General features: G+C 38.1%; 1 protein-coding gene across 1 annotated transcript in view; it reads right to left on the minus strand.

The window, feature by feature from the left end:
• RFX6 (regulatory factor X6) overlaps positions 1-23,643 on the minus strand; it is a 62,793-nt gene extending 39,150 nt beyond the window's left edge. The window contains exons 1-6 of the mRNA XM_044236950.1: positions 23,421-23,643; positions 22,953-23,109; positions 20,077-20,200; positions 18,005-18,066; positions 4,018-4,095; positions 2,758-2,785 (exon numbers count right to left, since the gene is read on the minus strand). Of these exons, the coding sequence (XP_044092885.1) occupies positions 2,758-2,785; positions 4,018-4,095; positions 18,005-18,066; positions 20,077-20,200; positions 22,953-23,109; positions 23,421-23,643 (672 nt within the window). The remainder of the gene's footprint in view (positions 1-2,757; positions 2,786-4,017; positions 4,096-18,004; positions 18,067-20,076; positions 20,201-22,952; positions 23,110-23,420) is intronic.
• Between the last annotated feature and the right edge of the window lie 3,224 nt (positions 23,644-26,867).

The following is a 26,867-nucleotide window of genomic DNA, read 5'->3' on the forward strand; positions in this document are numbered from 1 at the left end:
CCATTTTGTGGCGGTAACCATTCCCTTCTGTTGAAAGCATTCTTTTGCCTCTGTGCCACTAAATCGTCCTCTTCCTTTTCTTACCTCTCTGGGTTCTCCTCAGTTATCTTACCAACCCTTTTCTTTTTTTCCCTGCTTTTCACAACTCTTTTCTCATGGCCTCTTCCGTTATCATTTGGGTTTTTCCCTAGACACTTTTATCCATTACCATGGCTTCAAACCCCATCAAAGTAAATGTCTAGCTAAGTACTCTGTTCCAGTCACATACTCAGCTGCTCACTGCAAGTCTATACAGGATATTTCATAAGCACTTCAAATACGATAAGTCTCAAACTGAACCCATATCTTTCTATTCTTTCTGCCTGCTTCTTTTCCAGTTTCCTAGCTAAAATCACCCACTTTTCTCCATCCCTAGAGCTATTATCCTAGTCCAGATCTTCTCATCCAGATTTATGCATATATCTATGACACGATGTTTCTCTTGTCTGCCTTCCCATATAGCACTCGTTGACATTTGGTAAAATCTGAGGCGTTTTTGGTTGCCACAAGGGGGAGGGTGTGGAATTTGGTGAATAGAAACCAGAGACATTGTGATGTGGCTAAACATCCTTCAAAGCACAGGACATCCCCCACAGCACAGAATTATGTCAGCCAAAATGTCAGTAATACTATGTCTGAGAAACATTAACCTATGCTGTTCCCTCTATTCCATCCACCGTTCCTCTCCTCCCCAAATCCACTCCTCCAAACTCTCACTTATTCTCAGTTCTTTCCTTAAATGTCACTTCTTATGGGGAATGTCCTTAACCACTTCAACTAGGTTAACACCTATGATACCCTTTGTAATTATGTATAATTACTTTTTTAAAAGATTTTATTTATTTATTTGACAGACAGAGATCACAAGTAGGCAGAGAGGCAGGCAGAGAGAGGGGAGGAAGCAGGCTCCCTGCTGAGCAGAGAGCTCGATGTGGGTCTTGATCCAAGGACCCTGAGACCATGACCTGAGCTGAAGGCAGAGGCTTAACCCACTGAGCCACCCAGGTGCCCCACATATAATTACTTTTTAGACATGTTTTCCTGCTACACTGGAAAAGAGCAAATCTGTCCATTCACTATTTGTCCCCTAGTACCTGTAACTCCATATACCTAGACATTAATATCTTGCCCATAAGTTTTAAAAAATAGAACTTTATTCAGAATATTTTAAAAAGCAAATACAACTGTTGTAAATTAGCAATGCTAACACCTATTTTCCCTACCTCACAGTTATCAGTGTTCAAATGAGCTGAAGTACATGTAGGTTTATACTGAAAGTCTCACGTCCTGAGCAAACTATGATGGCTGATCACCTCAGGTACAAAATAATTTTTTAAAATTTTGACTTTGTTAAAAATATATTCTATTATCATTTTTTAAAGTATTTGGAGCAGTTCTGAGTCTTTAGGATGCCCTCGTGTTCATTTCTATAATCATGACAATAACGATACTCTATTATTGTTTCAGGTGTCTTTGGAAATATAGGCTGTGTAGCCTAACAAAAGCATTATATTTTAAATTTATTAACGAAATTTGTATCTGAATTTGTAGTGGACTCCTCTGAGGAGGAAACAGTATATCCGAGAAGCACTTTTTCCTTTATTCTATAAAGTGAGCCTTGCCACACACATGTTGTAACAGCTGATGGCTCACTGGCACCAGCAGCCTCATCAAAGCGGTAGAAAGAACACCTGAGAAAAATTACTTAAATTCCCTATTGACATAAACTTCAGTCAACTGAAGTGTATTTCTAAGTCAATATTTTTGCACTTTCACAATTGTTTATCTAATAAAGAGCTATTATTTCATTGATAAAAAGAGCAATCTAGAGGATTTTATTATGTAATTAGCCATTAACTGTATTAAAAGCATTGGTGGGAAGAAATTGGTCATTTCAAAGGGTTGGGGGTTTTATATTATTTCTTAACGTAATAGCTTGCATCATTTCACCAAACTAATGGGTTTACAATTTACCTTAGGTTCAGATTTACCACACAACACATTGTCATGTGCCCTTAGTTCTGTGGCACCTCTTTTTAATGATTAGATAACTTAAGGATAATGAAGGCCTTATCGTGTGCCTAATTAGCCATGCAGTCCCTAATGGTAGTCTAACTCATTTAGATAAAAGCAGTTTGCTGATCTGTTCCTTGGCTGGGGGTAGGGAGAGGGAGGGGAGTCTAGGAAGAAAGTGCCTGAGTGTGTGCGTGCTAGAGACACGTATCCTTTCTCCCTGGCTCCCACCCCATCTCCACATTGTAGAAGAGATCAACAAACACACACACACGAGGTTCAAACAAACCACAGCATAAAATTTGGGCTTCTTGATAACTATTAAAGGTTTTTTCTAAATGGGTATATTCCAAATACCAATTTCTTCCATATCCCCAGCTTTAGGCTTTCTGTTTATATTTACGTGGAAATTTCTTAGATCAGGAATGGTCTTTTTTTGCAATCTCTTAAGTTTCTGATATTAGGCAAGAATAACTGAAAAATTTCCCTTCCTAGGCTAACTGGAAATTATTCAGTAGGTCCATGTAAATAAACATCAATTGCCCCAAATCGAACTTAGCTCTGTCTGAAGTTCTCAATCATTCAACAGTCTCCTCGGAAATTAACATTTTTTGGTATATTTGCCAGCAAGGATGGTTAGCACTTATTGTTCAGTTTGCAGTACATGTTATGGCAGACACAAATAGAAATTAAAATAATTCTTACCTCATTCTTCAGCTTGCTTCCAGAAAACCTTAAAAATCAGTACATTTTCCATTAGTTAAAATAGAAACATAAAATTACAGCAATCAAAGAAATGCAGAAGGCCCACTAAAGTGGTGACTTCGATCATGATTAGTGAAATAAACCTGGAGAAATCAGTTTGATTTTCAAAGAGACCCACACATTCTTCTCAACTTACTTAAAAAATTAACTATTAAGGGAAAGTAAAATGAAGAATATTTAAGGAAATCAGACAGGATCTGAGGCAAGCAAAGCACACTTGACATGAAATATTTATTTTTGTCCAGGCTATACGTTCATTTTCCAGTAAATATAGCCAGTAAGCCACCATTATGTTCTTTACCACATCTGAGTTCATCTTGGTATGACTTAGGTGACCCAAATGATTTTTTTATACAAGTTACTTTACTTTTCAAATTAATTTATTCCTTTGCAAGCTAAGAGCAGATTACCATAAGTTAATATCAGATGCAGATTTAATTATTCAGAGATCCAGTATTTAAAAAATAATAATTGTATAGTATCACTGGTTTTGTTGGATGTCACCCCACTTATTCATGACCTCCTTTTGATAGCTAAGGATAGATTAGAGAAGTGTGTTCTTTTATATTCATTTGTGTTTTTTCTTTCATACAGATTCAGCAGGTCATTAGCTTGAACTCACTTAAGGTAAGCTGGTATTCAAAGAATGTATTATTAGGGATGACTTATAATAAACTTTTCATCTCTGTAAGGTGTTGATCGAGCACATAGATTTTTATTTTATTTTATTTTGAATAGGCTCCACCCCCAGTGTGGGGCTTGAATTCAGGATCCTGAGAGTGAGTCAAATGCTCTATCGAGTGAACCAGCCAGACAACCCAACCTCACAGATTTTTAAGACAGTTTATCCCTTGGGGGAAAAAATACATTTTTCTGCCTATATTTTATCGAAACCAGCCTGAAAACAGACCTAGTCTTATGAGTAAATACTAATTTAAAAGCAATTCTGCTTCCTTGATTTCTCCTTTTCATCTCTCTGGGAGATCTTGTTCACTATTAATTTCTCATTAGTGATAGCAATTATATAAATTCCCCAGTAATCTAGACCACATCATTGTAAATGTCCATACAAAGTTGAGATTAAGGTCTGATGCTTTAAAAAAAAACATTCCAATGAACAAAATGAGAGTCTTATTCAATTGCTATTATGCATCGATAAAGAAATGCGGAGAACTTGTCTTGAAAAAAGTAGAACTCTACCTTGTCAGGCCCTTTCCAGAATAAACGGAGTGGTAATATGCACTGCTCTCTTTGATGCCAATCCCATAATAATGATACCTAGAGCAAGGACAGGAACCAGCTCTGTGTTAATGAAAGCATTTTTTGAAGGGGAAAAGGAAACTAAAGTATAGTTGAAGGAAAGCACAAGTAAGAACGGCAACCCCTTTATCACTTCCTTTCCTGATATTTTTTCAAATAGCACCTTAATGTGCTAAATCCCTTTGATGGTCATTAGCCCTACTTATGGTCATATTTCTGGCTCTGGGATTAAAAAAGGATCCCCTTTTTTAATCTCCTACAAACCCCTAAAATAAATTGGGTTTCAAAAACCAAAACATTTGTCAATGTAGACATTTAAATGTAGTCACCTAACTTTGTAAATGTCAGCACAGGCTCCAAGTATACCAAGTATCTATCTGCAAACTGCTGTTCAATTTGAACATAGTCAGTTGAACAAGAAAATGATAGGTTTACTTTACAGGGTATTTAATGGATGGAGAAAATAGTATGACATTGCATGGAGGATGGCACCAATGTCATGTACAGGGATATGTATGGAACATGTGATCTTCCAAGTTATTTTCCTCATGAGGAATGAGAAGTCCAATTCCTTGTCATTTTCACTTCAAACTTTTGAGCAACAATGAGGGGAAAACTATGTCATGAGTCAATGGAAACATGCAACATGGAAAGCAACAGTGTTACAAATAATTTGTTATAGATGTGTCTATTGATCCTGAGCTACAGACAAGAATAGCATGTCATCAATTCTCAAGTTGCAGCTCATTCTTCTCAACTGCAGAATTCTGACTGATGATAAACCCAAGCACAAACACTGCAACTATTATACAAAAGCTCATCAAATAGTGGGGATTGAGGAAGTGTGGCCAACGCCAGCTAACTTCCACCTCCCCTCTCCTTCCCCTCCTCTAACCCATGCAGCAGCAGCACTTGCTTCCTTATCTATTGTTTCCATTTGCATTCATCTAAAACCAGGTAAGGAATGAAATAAACAGGAGTAAGGGGCTTTCCATAGGACTTCAGTGTGACCATATTTAAAAAATTTTATTGCTTAGCATCATCACCTGGGTTTGAAGTGGACAACTAAGTGAAGGATCTGTTTCAGGGCCCCTTTTCTGATCTAACAATAAAATAAATAAATAAAAATAAAAGACTTGGCAGAGCAAATTCGCCCCTAAACATTTTCAATGCCCAGGAAAAGAGTACAAATGAAAGCCCAATACCATATATTTAAGTATTTTTTTTAAGTATTTAAATATAAGTCAAGCTAACAAACCACTCAATAAAATACCCCTGTTCTTCTATCTTGACAATATACCTCCATGATGATCAGGTAGGTGGGTTTGAATTTAGAACTCTTCATGTGTGAACATGGTGGTGGGAGAAGAGCCATCCTCAACCCTTCTCTTCCCAGGCCCTGCTCTTCTGTTCACTATGAGGAACCTCTTTGAACACAGAGCCTCCATGTCCAAGATCAATCCCATCCTTCAACTACCACCACCAAAGAGCTCTTACCTGTGGTCACCTTTCAGATCTATGTAAACTGGTGGAGCACAGCACCCTTTTCAGGATGGGCCGGGGAAGAGTCCCACATAGGAGGGAGAAGGCAGGCCTGGGGCTGTTTGGACAGAGAATTCTGGGGCCCCAGGGACCTGCAATGTGGGCTAGAAAGAGAATGTGGTCTTGCAGTGGACATATTTACTCAAGCTATGGACTCCTAGTCTCCTGAGAAAAAGAGCAGTGGGAGAAGGGCCAGCAGAGAGCCTTTCAGACTGTGAGGCCCAGAGAAGGCTTCTCTCCCAATAAGTTCTAAGGGCAAAGAAGTCATTTTTAATGACCCTGCACTACTTGAGATGGAGAAGAAAGAATTTTTAAATATGAAAACAAAAATTACATTTATTATAATAAACATATTTGAGAAATGGTAGGAGGGATGATCAAGGTAAATGGAGATATTATCTGAATTCTGTGAACTGGGAACAAGTTTTCAATACAAGGACAATAAGGAGTCTGTTAACCTGAGCAGAGGAGGTTTATAATTGGTCCTGTTTTACAGTATCGAAAATAAGAAAATCTTAAAGTAGATGAGGAAAAAAAGAACCCCTAAGGTATATTGGAACAAAGTATATTGGAGATGAAGGAAGGATGAGAGCGATGGAAACTCCAAAATATGGACCTGACTTAATTCTCCAATGAGAAATTAAAAGAAGGAAGCTTATTTAAGTCGCAAAGACCTTACCTCAAACAGCTATAGATAAGGAGAAATACCTAAGGCCACAAAAAATGAGCAGATTTAGATGTTATTGGGCCAAGTATATTAGAATTAGTTAATGAACCTAAGAGTCTGAAATAAGTATTAATATTTTCTTGATTAAATTTTGGAACAAAGATAGCAGAGGGAATGTCTTTGTATTAAAAGAGATAAAGCAAGGGATGTTTGAGAAAAGGGGATCAATTATAATGGAAATATATTGTAATTTCATGTTCTCTGGCACAGTTCTCTATTTATTCTATAGATACTAGAGTTTAAATAACTATATTTTAGCCACTTGCTAAAGTAATATATGGTAAACATTGTTTTAAAAGTTGATCATTTTCTTTTATTAGAACTTTGATCTTCTTGTTTCTCATCTATGATCCTTTTTTCAACATGCACATACTATCATACTATGGTAAGGTGGTTCTTCACGCAGATTGGAGAAGAAATTACATTGCCCGGAGGTAAACAAAAGCGTAGGACAAGTGGAAAGGATAAGCAGGAGTTGAACAAGTATTAGAAGACATACTGTATCCTGACGACTATGCTAGATGTCAATACAATGACAAAACAGACATGGAAAATCAGGTCAGGAATGTGCTTCTCTACACCCTTGTTCATGGCATCCTGAGCCATACCATTTGCCAGTCATGGAACACTGACCACACTGACCAACACTGGGCACATTTTACTTCCATTTTTTAAAATCACCTTATGGTCACTTTAAAAAAAAAAAGCTGCAACATCCTTTAAGATTCAATAATACTGACTAATATGAATTTGTAATGTTTTTGTACTTATGACTTTTAAGAAAAGGGTAGTCTCATGACACAATTCATTGGTTCCTTATTTTTCTAATAGAACTGTATTATTATGCCCCCTCTTTTCCAGTCATTAGGGAAAAACATCTTTAAAAATGGAAGTATGGGGGTGCCTGGGTGGCTCAGTGGGCTAAGCCTCTGCCTTTGGCTCAGGTCATGATCCCAGCATCCTGGGACTGAGCCCCGTATAGGGCTTCCTGCTCAGCAGGAAGCCTGCTTCTCCCTCTCCCACTCCCCCTGCTTGTATTTCCTCTCTTGCTGTCTCTTTCTGTCAAATAAATAAATAAAATCTTAAAAAAACAAACAAACAAACAAAAACGGAAGTATGTAATGCTTCCAACTACATTCAGAGTCTAGATTTTATACCTTACCATACCCCTGCTCCAACCCCAGCAAAAGAAAATCCTTTTAAAATACTGTATTTTAAAGATTTCATTTATTTGTTTTTGCTAGAGAAAGAGAGACAGAACAGGAGTAGAGGGGAGGGGCAGAGGGAGAAGCAGACTCTCCAGTGAGCAGGGAGCCCAACCTGGGACTTGATCCCAGGACCCTGGGATCATGACCTGAGCTGAAGGCAGACGTTTAACTGACTGACTGACTGACTGAGCCACCCAGGAGCCCTAAAATGCTGTATTTTATTCACGGGCCAAAAGTAAATGACACTATCAACCCAGATACAACTGAGCACTCTGTTTCAACTGGCTATGTTGCCTTCATACTTGGGAAGCAAAAGATAAACACACACACACACACATACATATAAGCAAAAGATATATAGATATATATATACATATATATATATATAATTTTGTATTTCAATTTTGTTTGTAATTAGAAATCTTTAAGTGAAGATGTTTTGAATATGTTTGCACTCAGCGTAAACACTCCTAGCTCAGCACGAATCTTATTAAGCAAGCATTGATATCTAACAGGAATCACCAAGACTTATACCACTGATCTGGATTTTTCATATTTGATAATCCATATATAAACAAAGACCCTTTCTATAATGTAAGCTCCCTATAATAGAAATCAATAAACATTTGCTGAATAAATAAATGACACGAAAAAAGTTAGAAGTAACAATGCATTATAAGGAAAACTTTACAAACAGGAATTTTTCAATGAAGGCCATGCATCTTGTATCAGATACTTAAATATATTAGCACAATTTTAAATTTGGTAGAGATTAAAGAATTTCTTGTCTAACATGGTGTAAGAAATATACGAAGTCCTTTAACCTTTTTATAGGTTAAATATAAGAAATATACTAACTCCTTTAACCCTACCATGAGCACTGTTTAAACTAATCTATTATTGTCACAATTACTTGCTCTCCACAAATAATGTGTTTTCTCGCCTCGGCACCCTTACTTGATTGAATTCTTCATTGGGAATGCCCTTCTTCCTTTCTGTCATGGTTTCTTAACTTACACCCCAAGGCATAGCTTTAATGTATGAAGCTTGCCTGGTTTCTCAGACAAATCTAATCTCTCTGTCCTTTAAGCTCCTATCCTCTCTTGGTCATTTATCCTATGTAGCTTTATACCTCATTCCACTGGTGTGTTTCTACATGGCTTAGCTGTTTCACTAAACTATAAGGTTTGGAGGAAAGGAACTGGATCTTTTCCTTCATTGACACTCTCCTTAGAAATTACCGTATAGAAAAATCCTCGCTTATTGAAGGATGAATCAATGTCTCCTGCTAGAAATTTAGACACTTATAAAACACAGATTCCCTTATAGCCAACAGTTTCAATAATGGCCTCGTCGTACCATGCATTCCTACGTCACCAGTAAAATACTGGGGTCAAACAAGGGTGGTATAGTTAAACAATATGTACAAAGGACATGAAATCAGTGTATTTAAGCAGAAAGACTATGGCCAGAAATATAAATCTTAATATTTCGCAATGACCACTGTAATGCTTTAGCACTTTCATATCTAGTTTCTTCTGGAACCTATAAAATAAATAATCTTTCTCCCTTAACCTTCCTTTTAGTCTACTAGAAACATGTTATCACTTGAGTGATGATTTAATGTCTTTGAGAACAGAGAAGAGATAATAAATGAGCAGCTCTGTCTTCCTAACAGCTAAAGGTAAACCTCATAAAACCAGGGAGAGTAATTTCATGCAAAGCATACATGGATTTTTCATCTCAAGCCCAACATTTTACAACATAATTTTACTGTTAATATATTCCCCTAAAATAAATCTTGCTAGGAAATATTTGCCAGAAATATTCCAGTACAACAAAGACATATGGTTGGTGCATGTCAAATAAAAGGTAAGGGTTGCACAAGTGTGTGCTAGCTGGTTATTTTCATTTATATACCACTACCCAATGCTGATTCTGTGGGTTACTCTGAATAAAAATTTCCAAACATTTCAGTTTTTTCTCTATATATGATTCGTATCCATTTTTATTTAAAAGGATATGTGATAAATGTTTAAAAATCCTGGGTATGAGTAGCTAATTTTTCTCAGAAAATTTGCATAATACAAGAATCTTTGTGGGGCGCCTGGATGGCTCAGTCAGTTAAGGGGCAGCCTTTGGCTCAAGTCATGATCCTGGGATCCTGAGCCCCTTGCTCAGGGGGAGCCTGCTTCTCCCCTGCAGGCCATTCCCCCTGCTTGTGCTTGCTCTCTGTCTTTCTCTCTCATTCAAACTCTCTATGTCAAATAAATAAAATCTTTTTAAAAAATGCAAAGATCTTTGTGATTATCTAATAAATTGTGTTCATTCATTTGTGTCAATTGCCCTTAGCCTTATTTCAAATGACAGATATCATTTACATTTGAGCAATAAAGATTTATTAATTAGTTTTGAATGTCTGCATTTTGAGGTGAACGTGTTATAAAATATAAAAAAATTTTTAATAGGACAAATGAAATTATTGCCGCTCTTACTACTAAAGTATTTACATTGTGTCTAACACTTTTCTTAATTTGCTGATAAATTTCTACTTGCCCCTATAGTTTTTCTTTTCTAGTTCAGTCATTATATAGAATTCCTGAAACATATGTTTCCACTGAGCTAGTAGCCCCGATGTTAGTTTACACTACACAAATGATCACTGATAAGGAAATGATGGGATTAAGCTGTTCAGGGACTTGCAATAACTTACTATGATAAGAGCAGCTGCCGTATCAGTTTTATTAACCCACTAAATCACTACTAATAAATAAGATAATAGCTTTTGTCCATCATGTCTGAAAACCAAGATTCAACTGATCAAAGTCTACAAGAAATTAAAATGTAACTTCAAATCAAACAGTCTACTGTGTACATGAAATCTACATGGTGGTCTCCACTGTGTTCTCCCTTATTCTTCTGAGCTTTTCTGAGCAAGGGTGAGCAACAGGTCTTCTTTCTTCATCACTATGTCCCTGGGGCCTAGTCAGCACCGATACTGAACAAAATGCTCATTAAATAAATGAATATTAATAGTGAAAAATTTTTGATCCCACTGTTTGCATCTTAAAAACTTTAGCACCATGCTTTATACACTGATAAAAATATGAATGGATTGATTATTGATATAATCCATTCATGACATGATAGGCAAAAATTACTTTTCATTAGCTCCTCTTTAGTGCCTATCTGATTTTGTTTCAGTTACTTTTTCAAAACCCAGATTTCGAAAATACTGCACAGAAAAAAAAAATCAAATGTATATTTTGGCATTGTTAGTAAATCAAAGAGAAAACAACAAAAACTCAAAAGCAAAGGGAGTTCTTATCTTGGTATTGAGAATGTATGGAGTCTGCACTGGGGCTTCTTGGCAGGGAGGGGATGGTGACTGTGAAGGAAGGGACAGAGAGCAGAGCTTTGTCTCTGTAAACTCACTGACCTTGTCCCCAAGGTTCACTCAGGTGTTAATTTTTAAAGACCTTCTCTGCCCAACCCTCTCCCCCCCATAACCAAAGGCAGCAATGGCTTCTTATGTAGAACATGAGACAGGTCCCTGGAAACAATTATTCAATTTTTAATTGTTTCTAATTTTGACATTGCGTGATACCTGGTGATCTGTGGTATCTACCTAGTGATTCTGTCCATTTGGATTTTTTGTTTGTTTTTATTTTATTTCATTTCTTTTTTTTTTTCGTTTTTATTTATTTATGATAGAGGGCAATATCAAGAGAAGGAACACCAGCAAAGAAGAGCTGGAGAGGGAGAGCAGGGAGCCAGATATGTGGCTCCATCCCAAAATGCTGGGATCGTGACCTGAGCCCAAGGCAGACACCTAATGACTGAGCCATCCAGGTTCCCCAGGGTTTTTTGTTTGTTTTTAATGTATGTTTTATATATTTTATCTCTCCCTTTGGTTCAGTAAATTTTTGCTTCATTTTATTTAGTTAGACTTTTTCATCTTTCACTTTCATGAGGGGAAGTAGCAGCGTTGGTGGTATAGTGGTGAGCATAGCTGCCTTCCATGAGGGGAAGTAGCAGCATGTGCAGAAAGGTGGGGAGTGAGGACCAATCATTTTAATACCCAGTTATGTCAGAACTTAGAGAAACAGAACCTGAAAACAGATACAAAATTCACTCCTATTTTATAGATCCTACTAATCAATCTCTTCCTCACAAAGAACACTGTTTCCCCAACTACCAGATTTTATGCAGGGAATAAAATTTGAAGAAGTTTGATGAACCCTAAAGGTATCCAAGGACAGTTTTAGAAACAGTGGTGCTATCTTTTGCCCAGAATACAGAAGAATCTTTTGAGTTAATCATGATCTAAAATAAATTCTGTTTGAAGGACTCAAATGAAATGACTGGACATACTCTAGTTATTCTATGACATTTGGGCAAAAATTGAGAGCTTATGTTTTTAAATAACAATCATTAGGCAGCTCTATATTATTATATTTTAATATATGATCCACAGAAGTAAAAATAAATCAATACTAAATTTATTTATTTTTAAAAATAATTCAATAACTATCTAGTGATAGTATAAACACCACTGCAATAAAATAAGTTTTGCAAAATAATTGTAAAATTTGGAGAAATTATAAACTCCTCTTTCTCCAAAATACTCTTACTTCTTCATTCAGTTTCACCAACTCATATTTCTATAGACATAAAATATTTTTTATATTTTTTATATTTTTATATATTTTTATATTTCTATAGACACAAAAATATTAAACTTTTGAGATATTAACTAGTCATTAGAAATGATGATTATAAAGATAATATACCAACATAGAGAAATGTTCAGAACAAAAATTAAAAGCAAAAAGTAAATGTGTGGGGGCGCCTGGGTGGCTCAGTGGGTTAAAGCCTCTGCCTTCGGCTCAGGTCGTGATCCCAGAGTCCTGGGGTCGAGCCCCGCATCGGGCTCTCTGCTCAGCAGAGAGCCTGCTTCCCTTACTCTCTCTCTGCCTGCCTCTCTGCCTACTTGTGATCTCTCTCTCTGTGTCAAATAAATAAATAAAATCTTAAAAAAAAAAAAAAAAGTAAATGTGTGGTTGTGCCACACATTTGTTTTTATATAAAACATAAATATCTCTAAATAAATATAAAATAATTTAAAGTGCCTTATGATTAAGGCTTCAGAAAATATTAGCTGTTTAGGAGAGCTTGGGTGGCTCAGTCCGTTGAGCGAATGCCTTCTGCTCAGGTCAGGGTCCAGGTTCCCAGTGTTCTGGGGTCGGCCCTGTATAGGACTTCCTGCTCATGGGGGAACTGGCTTCCGCCTCTTCTCCTGCCCTATATTTGTACTCTTTTTCTCTCTTTCCTTCAAATAAAAAAATAAAATCTTTAAAAAAGAATCAGAAGAATCTGATACATTAGTAAGTTTTTAAAACAGATTAGGCAAAAAATGAAATTTATACCTCAAAAAATCAAAAATTCAATTAAATAATTATTTTCTTGATATGGCTGATATGAGGGAGGAAGTAGGATTTACTAGTTGACAAAGCACAAACTTTAGAGTCAGATAAACTTTGATTTAAATGCCAACATTGTTATTTTACAGCATGTGTGTGACTTTGGGCAAGTCAATCATCTTTGAACTAGTCTTCTCATTTGTAAAATACAGTAATTCCATCTTGTATTGTCACTGTAAGGATTTGAGAGTGTGTGGTTGTGAGTGTGCTTGTGTGTATGTGTGTGCAGTGCTCGATAAATAGTAACTTTTAATTGCATTGCTGATTTTGGGATAGTTTCATATTATTAAGGACAGTCAGGTTGAAAGCATATTCATTTCTCCACCCATTCCTATACTTTACTCATTTAATTCTCACAACAAACCTGTGAGACGGACACTGTATACCATCTTTACTGATGAAAAACTGAACAATTCATCTGGTGTCACACAGGGACTACATATGGGAGTAATAGAATAAAAGTTCAGAATTGCCCAACTCTAAACTTCATGCTCCTAACTCTAGGCAACTCTTAGAAATAAATAAAGATGGGAAAACTATCTGGCTAAGAATAATTACATCAAAACATTGTCAATTGCAACATACACAAACTCTCCATCTCACTGTATCATTCAACATCCTCAGTTTCCCTATGGAAAATGCCTTTTCCCCAGGATATCAAAATACCATGAATATAATAAGCAAGTTACAAAAAGGAAATGGCATATCAGGAAGGTAGGAAAAAATTCAAATTATTAATGCTTCGCTCTTGGGCACATCTGCTCTTAGATGTCAGATAAATTGCCTGAAGTTACCACATACTGTTACATAAACTTAAACGCTGGAGCCTCACAGTGTCACAATGGACAGGGTTAATGATTCATCCCTAATCCTGAAGGCTCCTTCTAGGATTAATTGGCTTTCTCTGCAGCCTGCCTACCTGTCCTCCTGCAGACCCATGAAGAGGATTTCTCTGCATTGCTTTGGCTCTTTTCCTACTACTTACCTAGGTCAAACACTATCTGATCTTTCCTCCACCTACAGAAGTCAGTAGGAATCAAATTCATTAGAAATCAGCTTCATCAAAATCAAAAGCTTCTGCACAGCAAAGGAAACAGTCAAAAAAACAAAGAGGCAACCCACAGAATGAGAGAAGATACTTGCAAATGACAGTACAGACAAAAGGTTGATATCCAGGATCTATAATGAACTCCTCAAACTCAACACACACGAAACAGATAAACACATCAAAAAATGGGCAGAAGATATGAACAGACACTTCTCCCATCAAGACATACAAATGGCTATCAGACACATGAAAAAATGCTCATCATCATTAGCCCTCAGGGAGATTCAAATTAAAACCACATTGAGATATCACCTTACACCAGTTAGAATGGCCAAAATTAACAAAACAGGAAACAACATGTGTTGGAGAGGATGTGGAGAAAGGGGAACCCTCTTACACTGTTGGTGGGAATGCAAGTTGGTGCAGCCTCTTTGGAGAACAGTGTGGAGATTCCTCAAGAAATTAAAAATAGAGCTTCCCTATGACCCTGCCATTGCACTCCTGGGTATTTACCCCAAAGACACAGATGTCGTGAAAAGAAGGGCCATCTGTACCCCAATGTTTATAGCAGCAATGGCCACCGTCGCCAAACTATGGAAAGAACCAAGATGCCCTTCAACGGATGAATGGATAAGGAAGATGTGGTCCATATACACTATGGAGTATTATGCCTCCATCAGAAAGGATGAATACCCAACTTTTGTAGCAACATGGATGGGACTGGAAGAGATTATGCTGAATGAAATAAGTCAAGCAGAGAGAGTCAATTATCATATGGTTTCACTTATTTGTGGAGCATAACAAATAGCATGGAGGACAAGGGGCGTTAGAGAGGAGTAGGTAATTTGGGTAAACTGGAAGGGGAGGTGAACCATGAGAGACTATGGACTCTGAAAAACAATCTGAGGGGGTTGAAGTGGCGGGGGGGTGGGAGGTTGGGGTACCAGGTGGTGGGTATTATAGAGGGCACGGCTTGCATGGAGCACTGGGTGTGGTGAAAAAATAATGAATAATGTTTTTCTGAAAATAAATAAATTGAAAAAAAAAGAATTCCTAAAATAATAAATAAATAAATAAATAAAAATAAAATACTAAAAAAAAGAAATCAACCAGTTAAACTGATTGAACTTTGAAAGACAAGTCCTGACTTGGTTAGAAGGGAAGAACTTATTTAGTGGTTTTCAATCTGGCATTTTATCACTTCTTCTCAGACCACAGATTGCTAACATTAATAGGAATCAGTTAAATAAATATTCATCGATCATCTGTTATGTAGCCGACCACACAAAGGTTATGAAAGTGAATGAAACAAAGTCTCTATCCACAAAATAGTATCTTTTGAGGGGGAAGACATAAGTTAATTTCACATTAAGATAGGTACCAATGAACTGCTCTGAGGGCACAGAGAGGGAGCCTACAGTTGAGGGAAATTGGAAGGGGAGATGAACCAGGAGAAACTATGGACTCTGAAAAACAATCTGAGGGTTTTGAAGGGGCGGGGGTGTGGGAGGTTGGGGGAGCCAGGTGGTAGGTATTATGGAGGGCACGTATGGCATGGAGCACTGGGTATAGTGCATAAACAATGAATTCTGTTAATTCATTTAATTTCTGAAAAGAAATTTTAAAAATAAATTAATTTTAAAAAAAGATATCAAGAGATAAGTAAAAATTCAAAAGAAGAGGGAGTTCATGAGGCATTCTATTCAATGGGTAAGCTTTCAACATACCTGCAAGGGAAAGGGAATTTTCCATGGAGGAAGACAGCGTAAACAAACGAATGACATCTGAGGAAGAAGCAGAGGGTACTGGCCCTAATTTGATGGGAACACAGGTTCCATGCTGAGAAGTGAGAAGCAGGTGGTAAGGTAGGCAAATGGCTTGTGACTAAACCATAAGGGACCTTGAATGTCAAGGTGAGAAAAATCTGCCATGAGCTGCTAAAAGTTTTGGAGTATGACATGATGGAATGGAACCTTCAGAAGGTTGATTTGAAGAATTGTATTGAGTGGACTGGAAAAACAGAGTGAAGACCAGATTATGAAAGTGAGAATGGAGAGAGACCCGTTCAAGAGAATTCATAAAGTGAGATTTATTCTTTCTGGCAAGTGACTAAGGCTGAGCTACCCCACAGGGCGGCTCCTCGACACACGTGAGTACTGACCCCCTGAAACGGGACTAATCTGAATGGAGATGTGCGCTCGGTATAAAATACAGCCTGGAGTTCAAACACTTAGCAGAGAAAAAAAAGAGCATAAAATATCTCAAATGTTTTTCATTTTGATTACTTGGGGAAATGATGGCATTTCAGATATACTGGATTACATGAAACATTAAAATCAAATAAGATCTGTTCCTTTGTACTTTTTCCAATGTGGCTACTAGGAACGTTTGAAATAAATACGTGGCTGTGTTGTATTCCACCCAGCAATGCTGAACTAGATGTTAGGACAGGAGAAGATGCTGCGTGAGCTAGAAAATGAATAGCAGAAGATGGAAGAGGAGTTATCAGTGTTGTGACAGGGAAACCCTGGAAGACACTTCATACAATGATTTATCTTGAGAAGGCTCTGTCAGCAGGTTCACACGCTAGATGGGCGCCAAGGAAGATGACTAATGGTAAAAATGAGCCATGGAGTTTCTGTTCCGGTAAAGACAGGCACTAGGACACAGGCATGGGAACACTGGTAAGGGAAGTGAGCAGAGTTGCTCTTTCAAGGAACAGCAACGAGAAGCAAAATAACAGAGCAAGTGTGAAGAGAATAGCAGGTTTGAAGGATCTTCACTGCCCTCCACCTGCCCACTCTGCCTTCTTGGTGGCATCTGGAACATTTTTGTACAATTCTAAGTCTCTACAGAACACATTCGGAAAACTCTTGACATAGATGGATCCCTAACATACTTTAAGAAGAGCTGTAAAAAAGAATATTGCATGGACTGGTGGCTCATAAGCTGCTGCCTTTGGCTCAGGTCATGATCCCAGGGTCCTGGGATCCCAGGGCTCAGCGGAGAGCCTGCTTTCCTCTCTCTCTCTCTCTCTGCCTGCCTCTCTGCCTGCTTGTGATCTCTGTCTGTCAAATAAATAAATAAAAAATCTTAAAAAAAAAAAAAAAAGAGAATAGCAGGTTTGAGATGATTTTATTTTTATTAACTGGAAGAGACGCGAATATGCTTGTAGGCAGAAGAAGAGGCAACACTGAAAACACAGAGGGCAGAGGCAATCATGGACGAATGAGAACATAAACTGGGAGTCCTACCGAGATGGCCACAAGAGAAAAGAAAAGCTGAAGCTATCGAGAGAGAGATCTTACTTTATGTTTCTATCTACATGAAGAGATGACCAAAGAAGTCATTTGTCCAGATCATTTGTCTTGAAGGGAAGAGAAGAGGATGTTAAGAAGTCATTACCTGGAAAAGAAACCTAGAGAAATTTTGGCTTAGGCAAGTAAGTTCTATGTAATTAGCTGTGATTCCTCTTAATAAAGTCCAGTGATCTGCAGAAAAAAAAAAAAAAAAAAGAAACCTAGAGAAAGAACCTGAATCATGCTTCAACCCCTGGCTTTGGCCTTGCCTTTGGGAGTGCTGTGGGTTCCACCCGGCCACTTCCTTAGCTATGGGCACTCTCCTTTCATGACACCGACGCCTTCAGTCGTGGCCTTAAGATTATGACAGTGGTTCATTTACATTATTGCATCAGAAGCAAGGATATATTACAATTTCCAGTATAAATTTTGCTTTTTAAACGTCATTCTAAAATCCACTTTTTTCTCTTCTTAGTTCTTACAATTGGCGAAAATCTGCTTCATCAAGAAGAGAATACCTGCTTCCACTCACTGATAAAGACAATCCCTAATTTTACATGTGTCAGTCCTCACATACAGGTATCATATATCACTGATACATGCTCATCAGCGGGTCTTACTTTGAATGGCCTCTGGTTCCAAGTCGTCGAGTTGTCAAGAGGGGAAATTTCTGGCGAATTGTCTGAAAGGAAAGTCAATCACTTTAGTTTTTAGGAAGTATGTGGTTCTCCTGCAAGCAACTTGTAACCAATTCATTAGAGAAAGTAAATGTTAAACTTTGAGTATATTTAGTCTGGAAGAAGTAACATCGTACATATACCATATTGATAAGCAATAATATATTATCCGAGGCAGGAAGATACTTTTCTGATGAGATTATTTCACTGCTCTTGTCTCAATTTCCAGGGTGAATAATGCCACTATCTGATTTTGCTTAATGTGACTACCAAAGCAACTGTTACTTTATTTATGTACTTAAAAGAAAAATTTGAGTGTCTTTATAATAATTTTATCCAGAGGTTTGCCACAATTATATCTCCATCTCCAACCCTGCCAGAACACAGGAAATGTTCTTTACCTTACCAGATCTCCACAGCAGTGTTTTAAATGTTTTCTTCTCTATGTTCTTTTCTCTAAAATTTGCTAAAAATTGGCATTAGCAATTAAAAAATGAAATCTTTTCTATCGGAAACAGGAAATTGTGGGATATCTTATGGGCTCCATGGCAAAGTTCTTATAAATGTTCACTTCTTGAGGACTGGTTCTGTGGTTCTAATCAGATTCTCAAGGTGCTCCATGACTCCCCAAACAGTTAAGAGGACCGCCATAAGTTGGACTCATTAAACAGCTGTGCTAACGTGGACAGTAGAAATTGCCTTACACAACTTCCTCATTTTAGGCAGTGAGTGAACTGAGTTTCGAAAAGGTGAAGTGCTTTCAGAAGGTCTGACAACAAATTAGTCACTGTCTGGGCCAGAACCTAAATCATGAGATTACCATGCAGCATATCACACTGACTCCCATAAGCGGATAGGTTTTCATATTAAATTTATAAATTATTTTATATCTTATTCTTATTATTTATTATTTATTTATTAATTATTTTATTATTTTATATTATTTTGTTTTCAAAAACTGAGGAGCCAGACTATAGCATTCAATATTTCCTGGACAATGAGTCCCTCTACAGGTTAAAATTTGGATTTCAGTTTACATGAGATGCATCTTTGAAGCTTAAGCTTCCTACAGTTTTTCTGCACTATCCTCGGTTTCTTAAGACAGCCGAGCATAAGAAGAATCTCATAGAACAAGACTTTCCTAAGAGATTGATATTGTTTCCCGGTTCTCGAAATAAGGCCAACATATATAAATAGAGTAATGCCAACTCTATAGATTCCCATCCTAACCATATAGGTTGGGCAGAAAGGAATATGTTTAACTGCGCAATATTTAATCAATCCTCTCACAACGTCTTGGAGTTTGGGGTGTATTCATACTCAGAGTGAAGTGGAGAATCAAGGGAACTCTTAACAAAAGAAAGTAAAAATCTATTAAAAACCCATATACTTGGGGGCACCTGGGTGGCTCAGCGGGTTAAAGCCTCTGCCTTTGGCTCAGGTCATGATCCCAGGGTCCTGGGATTGAGCCCCGCATCAGGCTCTCTGCTCAGCGGGGAGCCTGCTTCCCCCTCTCTCTCTCTGCCTGCCTCTCTGCCTACTTGGGATCTCTCTCTCTCTGTGTCAAATAAATAAATAACATCTTAAAAAAAACAAACATATACTTCGACCAGCGAAACAAAAACCACAAACACCAATTGCATCCACAAGATACTTGTCACCTCTACTTAATTTCGCTTCTCAGTACAGGCCATTACCATACTTCTTAATACATTCCTCTTTGAAGGGAAATGTCACTCCTCAAAAGGAGACGCCTTTAATGTCACATGAAGTCTTCCGATAGCCAGGGTTCTAATATTCAAAGCATAAAGTAGTTCAAGGTAAAATCTATAGTAGGTAAAATCAAGATAAATCACATAGTAGTTTCAAATACACCCGTAAGAAATTTCATTTATGCTCATGAGAGAAATTTCTGAACATTCTACATGAAAACTTGCTCAGATGAACGTGTTTCTACACTGTCTACCAGACATGACTTTAGATGTTAAGTAGTGTAGCCAATACGTGTCATTTACCTTTCCAAAGGTGGCTGCACAGGCAGGCTCCAATTTCTCTTTCCTGCAGAAATCTAAATAGTGTGCATAAAGGATACACCGTGGAAGGCAGACTCCCTCACATACGATGTAATTCTCTTCAAGCCTAAAAAAAAAGAAAAGGCAAAAAATTGGGTCCAACCTTTCCTTTATTTCTCCTTTCCTTTCCCCTTTTACATTAGTCTAATGACTGCTTTGAATACAAACTCAATATAAATGAGTTCATGAGTGGACCAAGGTAGATTTGTTTTATTCTGGATATTATTAAAAGTCAGATCACAAGAATTAATGTTAGAAGAGCAACAGCCCCAGTGAACACCTGTTAGTGCAGTTAAAATACCATGGTGAACATAATACCACTCCTCCCTGGTCTATATCCCAAAGAACAAGTCCTACTTCTATGGAAATCCTCCCTATTCATTATGGTTTGCCCTGTGAGGTAAAAACAGGAATGGTGAAATTGAAGATGACATTTTTTTAAGAGGATGTTCTAAGCCCTAAAGGGCCGCCCGGTTTTAGGCCAGCAAATACCTACAATCTCTGACTTTCACTCACAAAGTCGTTCTGAACCCTAAATGGTTAGGGAAGCATGATGATACATTTATTTGCAAAATACTTCAGAATAAACTCACATCACTTAAGTCTGAAATGGTACTGATCTATTTCTCCTCCTCTGCCTTTTGCTGTGATCAGTACTGTAACAACCTAAACCGTAGCATACACTTAAAACAACATGTATGTCTCTAAAGACATTTCCAAACTGACATATATAAATTCAACTCTGTTATAAACATTATTATGCAAATTTTGAAAATTTAGACATAATTCCATTTAATTTGAATGTCTACAATTGCAATTAAAAGTGATAATATAATAAATACAATATAACAAATATGATAATACATATTTGCTACAAATATCTGCATAGCATTCAAGAACTCAGAACTTGTAGATTGTATTCCCAGTTTTGCTAATAATTTAGTAGGTGATTTGGACCAAAATTTGTGTATACCCATTTTATGTATAGCAAAATTATAATTATTCCTATATAGGAACAACGCAATAAAGAGTACACTTTCAGATTAAAATTGAGTTCAACTATCCAAGATCTCTGATTTAACAGATTCCCAAGACACAGAAGGTAAAAGCTAAAAGAGATGTTCATCAGATGTAAAGCATCAGATGTCCATTTTTCCATGGAGAAAGGAAAAAAGAACCAAACCCCAGTAAAATTTGCATGCATGAAACCAAACACCTGGCTGACGGTTGAAAACTGGAGTTACTCAGCCAAATTTTTCACTTAATTTTTCAGTTGTAATTTTTAACCTCCCTAATAATCTACACAATCTTAAGGAGAAATTCTCAAAATACAATTAATTCATTTCATTTTTTTAAAAATGCACATTAGATTGCTTTACAGGAAAGGGTATGAAAAATTCAAACAAAAATTACAGAATTTTATAGTTTCAAAAAATATGAAAATCACTAAGAAAACATTCAACTATTTAAAGATTGTATTTTAATGGCAGGTATGAAATGTCAACTTTTCTGCCATTTTGATATTTTTGTAGGCATTGTCATTATCTTCAAAATAATCCTAGCCATGAGTACAATGTTAATTTGGGGTATGATATTTCTTCCCTTAATTATAACCCAATTATATTTATAAAATTTTTTTTAAAAAGTTTGTTTCCACTCAGTTGATTTGAACTGAAAAACTGGGAGTGATCACTCAACAGCTTTCCAAAATGTATCTTTAACCAACACTTCTGCTCCAATTATCCTAATAAAAGAGTTGTATCCCAAATATTCCAGATAATTAACTCAAGCATTTACTGCTCCAGTGTATTTTTAACCAGTAAGTCTGACATCAACTTCAACAGTTAAGTCATAACCTTAGAAGAATATTCAGTTCATATTTCAAATATTTGAAAAGGTTTAAGTATATAGTACAAAAATTTAGTACATGTGAATTGTAACCCAAATAACTGAAAATAAAATTTAATAATTTTTGTGGTAGTTTCTTAGATACTATTTTTTCTACTGTATTTTTCTAAGGTTTAGATCATACTTTACATATAAACATTGTATACAACCTATCAGTAAATAGACCTTTTTCAATTATTTGCTTGTGATTTGTAATTCAGGAGGAAATTTTTATCTTATTTCTTCATAGTATGTGGGAAAGCTTAGAGTTTTTACTTTAGATCTCTCTTCCTTTTAGATAATATTACAAAATGCTCTCTGTACGTAGGAAACCAACTGGCATACTCTTGGTTCTGAAAGATTTTCCACAAAATCCAATTCACAGGTGTTATAAAAATAGTTGAACATTTATTTACGTTACTAGTAACATTTTAACTGATTTTCTATGTCTTCTAATTCAAACATACTTCACCAAATGACCAATACACAATTGTTAATTTGCCCTCATATGGATAAAGAATATTAAGATCCTTCCTCCTCATAAGTCATTGTAAAGAATCATGTTTTATAAACACAAAACTACCACATAACAGATATTTAAAAGTCAAATTGATTGTATGTTATGCAAAAAGAAATAAAAACATTCATTATCGCTGACATTTGACAAAATTATAGTTTGGGTCAATAATGAACAAAGTGATGGGGTTTTGTACTGCATATCATTTTTCATTAATACCAGAATACATCTCCACTCCAAATATTCAGTGGGGGTAAAAAAGGATAAATTTCCTATTGGCATTTTAAACTTTCCCTGAAAAGTCTGAGGGAAAAGCAAATTGAAAAAAGCGGATTCTGAAGATTTTTTTTTTTTTTTAAGATACTGACTTTTAAGACTCAACAGGTGCTGAAAGGTACCCCCTTGGGAGTCTTACCACTGCAGGGTGAGCTGAGTCTGCTTCTTTTTATCCTTCATCATTTGCGTGATGGTTTTTTTCTGAGAGAGGTGTAGATCGGCTGCTTTGGTTTTGCTGTCGTGACTCTCTCCATCCTCTTCTTCAGAGGAAAAGTTACCATTGCTCAAATGCATTTCTGATTGCAAGTTGAAAGGATGATAAAGAAAATCAGAATTGAAAATCAATTAAGTAGTCTCTAAATGTACCCTGGCGTCAAACGGGGTGATCTAAGGGGGGGGGGGGGGGGGGGAGTGGGAAGAGAACTACTCAAAATCCCTTAGAGTTAATTTTTAGTTGACAAACATTTTCCTGGGGAAAGCACAAAAATCTGTACTTGAACGTTGTACATGCCTTTATGTTTGTGGTGTGTTTACTTTTATTATTGGATGCCCTTCTGAGAATTCACCCGCTTCCCAGCCACACGCCGCGCGGGGCCGGAGCACTCACCTGATTTAACTCCCGCCGGCAGCTCCGGGTCTTCCCCTGTCTCCGCGCTGCCCAGGGCGCCCCCGGGCTGCGCTTCAGCCGCCAGGTACGCCCTTTCCCCGGGGTAAATGAGCGAGCCCTTGCCCAGGAGCTGCACGCAGCACTCCTCCGGGGCCTCAGGGGAAACTTGGGGCGTAGACTGCGCCTGCAGGAAGGCGTCTTCCAGCACCGGGACCTTGGCCATCCTCCTGGCCGCGGAAGACCTGGGCACCCGCCGCTCGGCCGGCGCCCGGCGGAGCCCAGAGCCCAGGGCTGGGCGGGGCTGGGCGGGGCTGGGGACCTGCGGCCTCAGGAGCGGGGGAGGAGGCCGCAAACTCCCCGGCACCCCCGGCGTCGCGGAGAAGGAAGCCAGTGCCCAGGTACAGCTCAGACCTGGGACCCGGGTGGGCCGAGGTGCCTTTCTCCACCTGTCTGAGGTCCCGGGAGATGCTCAACTCGGAGCTCACTTCCCCAGCTGCGCCAGTCTCACCGGGAGGCCCCGTCCCCACCTCCCACCCCTTCTTTCATCCCTTTCTCACAACGTGTGCTGGGCCGGAGAACACTTTTCACACTCAAAGCTCCCAGAAAGGTCCGAGAAATCCCCACTCTTTTGTCCGAGGGAAGCGTGGCTGCAGCTGTCCCCATCCCTAGTCTCTTCAGACCCAAACGACGCCCTGGCTGAGCAGCCTTGATTCTGCGATCCAGGTAGAGGAGGACCGGAGAGCAGGGCTCAGTCTTTGCAGCCCTGAGCCTGGTTTGCTTTTTCTCGGATTAATCTTAGGGATTGGTGAAGGCTTTTCTAAGAGACCTGGAGACAGACGCCATCGCGTCCCGCTCTTGTCCACACTACCGTGCTCCTGGGTGTACAAGGGCTCAGAGTCCCAGACCTCACCTCTTTTGAGCATTCATTCGCTCCCTGCAGTATTTTGGGACTTAAAGCATCCCTGACAAGTCCTTATCTATTATACCTAAGGATAGTGCAGTGGACATTTGTTGAGATGAAGGATGAAATCGCCCTACTTCATTTCCAAGCCAAAATGACAAGAGAGTCATGTGGAGTGCAAAAAAAAAAAAAAAAAAAAAAAAGACTTGTGCTCTTTTTAAGAAGGAGAGATCTGTAGAGAGTTCGGGTGTGTGTTGCCTGACTGCCACAGAATCTTTCATTCCTTCCATCTTCTGCTCTTTTGACGTGTGTCCTTTGCCTACTGTATGCCTCGTGCTCCCCAGAAAGGCAAGGAATGTGCTTTGGTTCACGTTGCCTCACCACAGCCAAAAACCTGCCATCTTCTTGTGGAACATTAGAGAGAGAAATCACCCCTGGACTTGAATTTAATATTAAACTACATCAAAATTTTACTTAGGAAAAACCAAAATGGGACTCATGATGGTAGATGGGTGAAGGGTGAATTACAGAGAGGAGTAATATAATCTAAGAGCATTACCCGGCATATGCAGATGAGATTACCTATATTTGAACATTATCCTATTTTTAGCATCACTTGAGAAAGACATCCTTTTGCTGTCAAAAGTTTTCAAAACTGGTGGCATCACGATACCTGATTTCAAGCTTTACTACAAAGATGTGATCACCAAGACAGCATGGTACTGGCATAAAAACAGACACATAGACCAGTGGAACAGATATGGACCCTCAACTCTATGGTCAAATAATCTTTGACAAAGCAGGAAAAATATACAATGGAAAAAAGACAGTCTCTTCAATAAATGGTGCTGGGAAAACTGGGCAGCTATATGTAGAAGAATGAAACTCAACCATTCTCTTACACTGTACACAGAGATAAACTCAAAATGGATAAAAAACCTCAATGTGAGAGAGGAATCCATCAGAATCCTAGAGGAGAACATAAGCAGTAACCTCTTCGATATCAACCCAGCAACTTCTTTCAAGATATGTTTCCAAAGGCAAAGGAAACAAAAGCGAAAATGAACTTTTGGGACTTCATCAAGATCAAAAGCTTCTGCACAGCAAAGGAAACAGTCAAGAAAACAAAGAGGCAACCCACGGAATGGGAGAAGATATTTGCAAATGACAGTACAGACAAAGGTTGATATCCAGGATCTATAAAGAACCTCTCAAACTCAACACACACAAAACAGATAATCATGTCAAAAAAATGGGCAGAAGACATGAACAGACACTTCTCTAATGAAGACATACAAATGGCTATCACATGAAACATGAAAAAATGTTCATCATCACTAGCCATCAGGAAGATTCAAATTTAAAACCACATACCAGTTAGAATGGCCAAAATTAGCAAGACAGGAAACAATGTGTATTGGAGAGGATGTGGAGAAAGGGGAACCCTCTTACACTGTTGGTGGGAATGTAAGTTGGTGCAGCCACTTTGGAGAACAGGGTGGAGATTCCTTAAGAAATTAAAAATAGAGCTTCCCTATGACCCTGCAATTGCACTACTGGGTATTTACCCCAAAGATACAGATGTAGTGAAAAGAAGGGCTATCTGTACCCCAGTGTTTATAGCAGCAATGGCCACAGTCGCCAAACTATGGAAAGAACCAAGCTGCCCTTCAACAGATGAATGGGTAAGGAAAATGTGGTCCATATACACTATGGAGTATTATGCCTCCATCAGAAAGGATGAATACCCAACTTTTGTAGCAACATGGATGGGACTGGAAGAGATTATGCTGAGTGAAATAAGTCAAGAAGAGAGAGTCAATTATCCTATGGTTTCACTTATTTGTGGAGCACAACAAATAACACGGAGGACATGGGGAGATGGAGAGGAGAAGGGAGTTGAGGGAAATTGAAAGTGGAGATGAACCATGAGAGACTATGGACTCTGAAAAACAACCTGAGGGTTTTGAAGGGGCGGGGGGCGGGGTGGGAGGTTGGGGGAGCCAGGTGGTGGGTATTATGGAGGGCAGTATTGCTTGGACACTGGGTGTGGTTCATAAACAATGAATTCTGTTACGCTGAAAAGAAAAAAAAAAAGTTTTCTCCCTACCTGGTACCTCCAGCAGCTGGGTTCAGGCTGGGGCTACCCACCCATCCATGCACCCACAGGTCAAAGATCAGAGGCTATTACCTGCCCCGCCCCCCAGGGAAAATTTGTCTATCAGTCTCCTCTACTCAGTCGCCCAAAGCCCCAGAACTTTCTCAGTCCATGGAGCTTAGCTCTACAAGTTTATAATGTTTCCCCTTATTGAGACACCCTCAGACTCATTGTGTAAAAGTTCTAGGGATTATCTATGTGTATATAAAAAGACTCTGCTGCTTATACCACATAATCAGAAAAAAAATTCAGGGAAATTATTGGGAATTCTTTTTTAATTTTTAAAAATACTGACCTCTTGTTATCCAGGCTAATTGTGTGTGTTTGGGTGTGGGTGTGTGTAAGTCATACAGACACTAAGTGAATATCTGGCAATTATCCAGTTGAA

The sequence above is a fragment of the Neovison vison genome, chromosome 1 (assembly GCF_020171115.1).
Source record: "Neovison vison isolate M4711 chromosome 1, ASM_NN_V1, whole genome shotgun sequence".
NCBI classification, from domain to species: Eukaryota; Metazoa; Chordata; class Mammalia; order Carnivora; family Mustelidae; genus Neogale; species Neogale vison.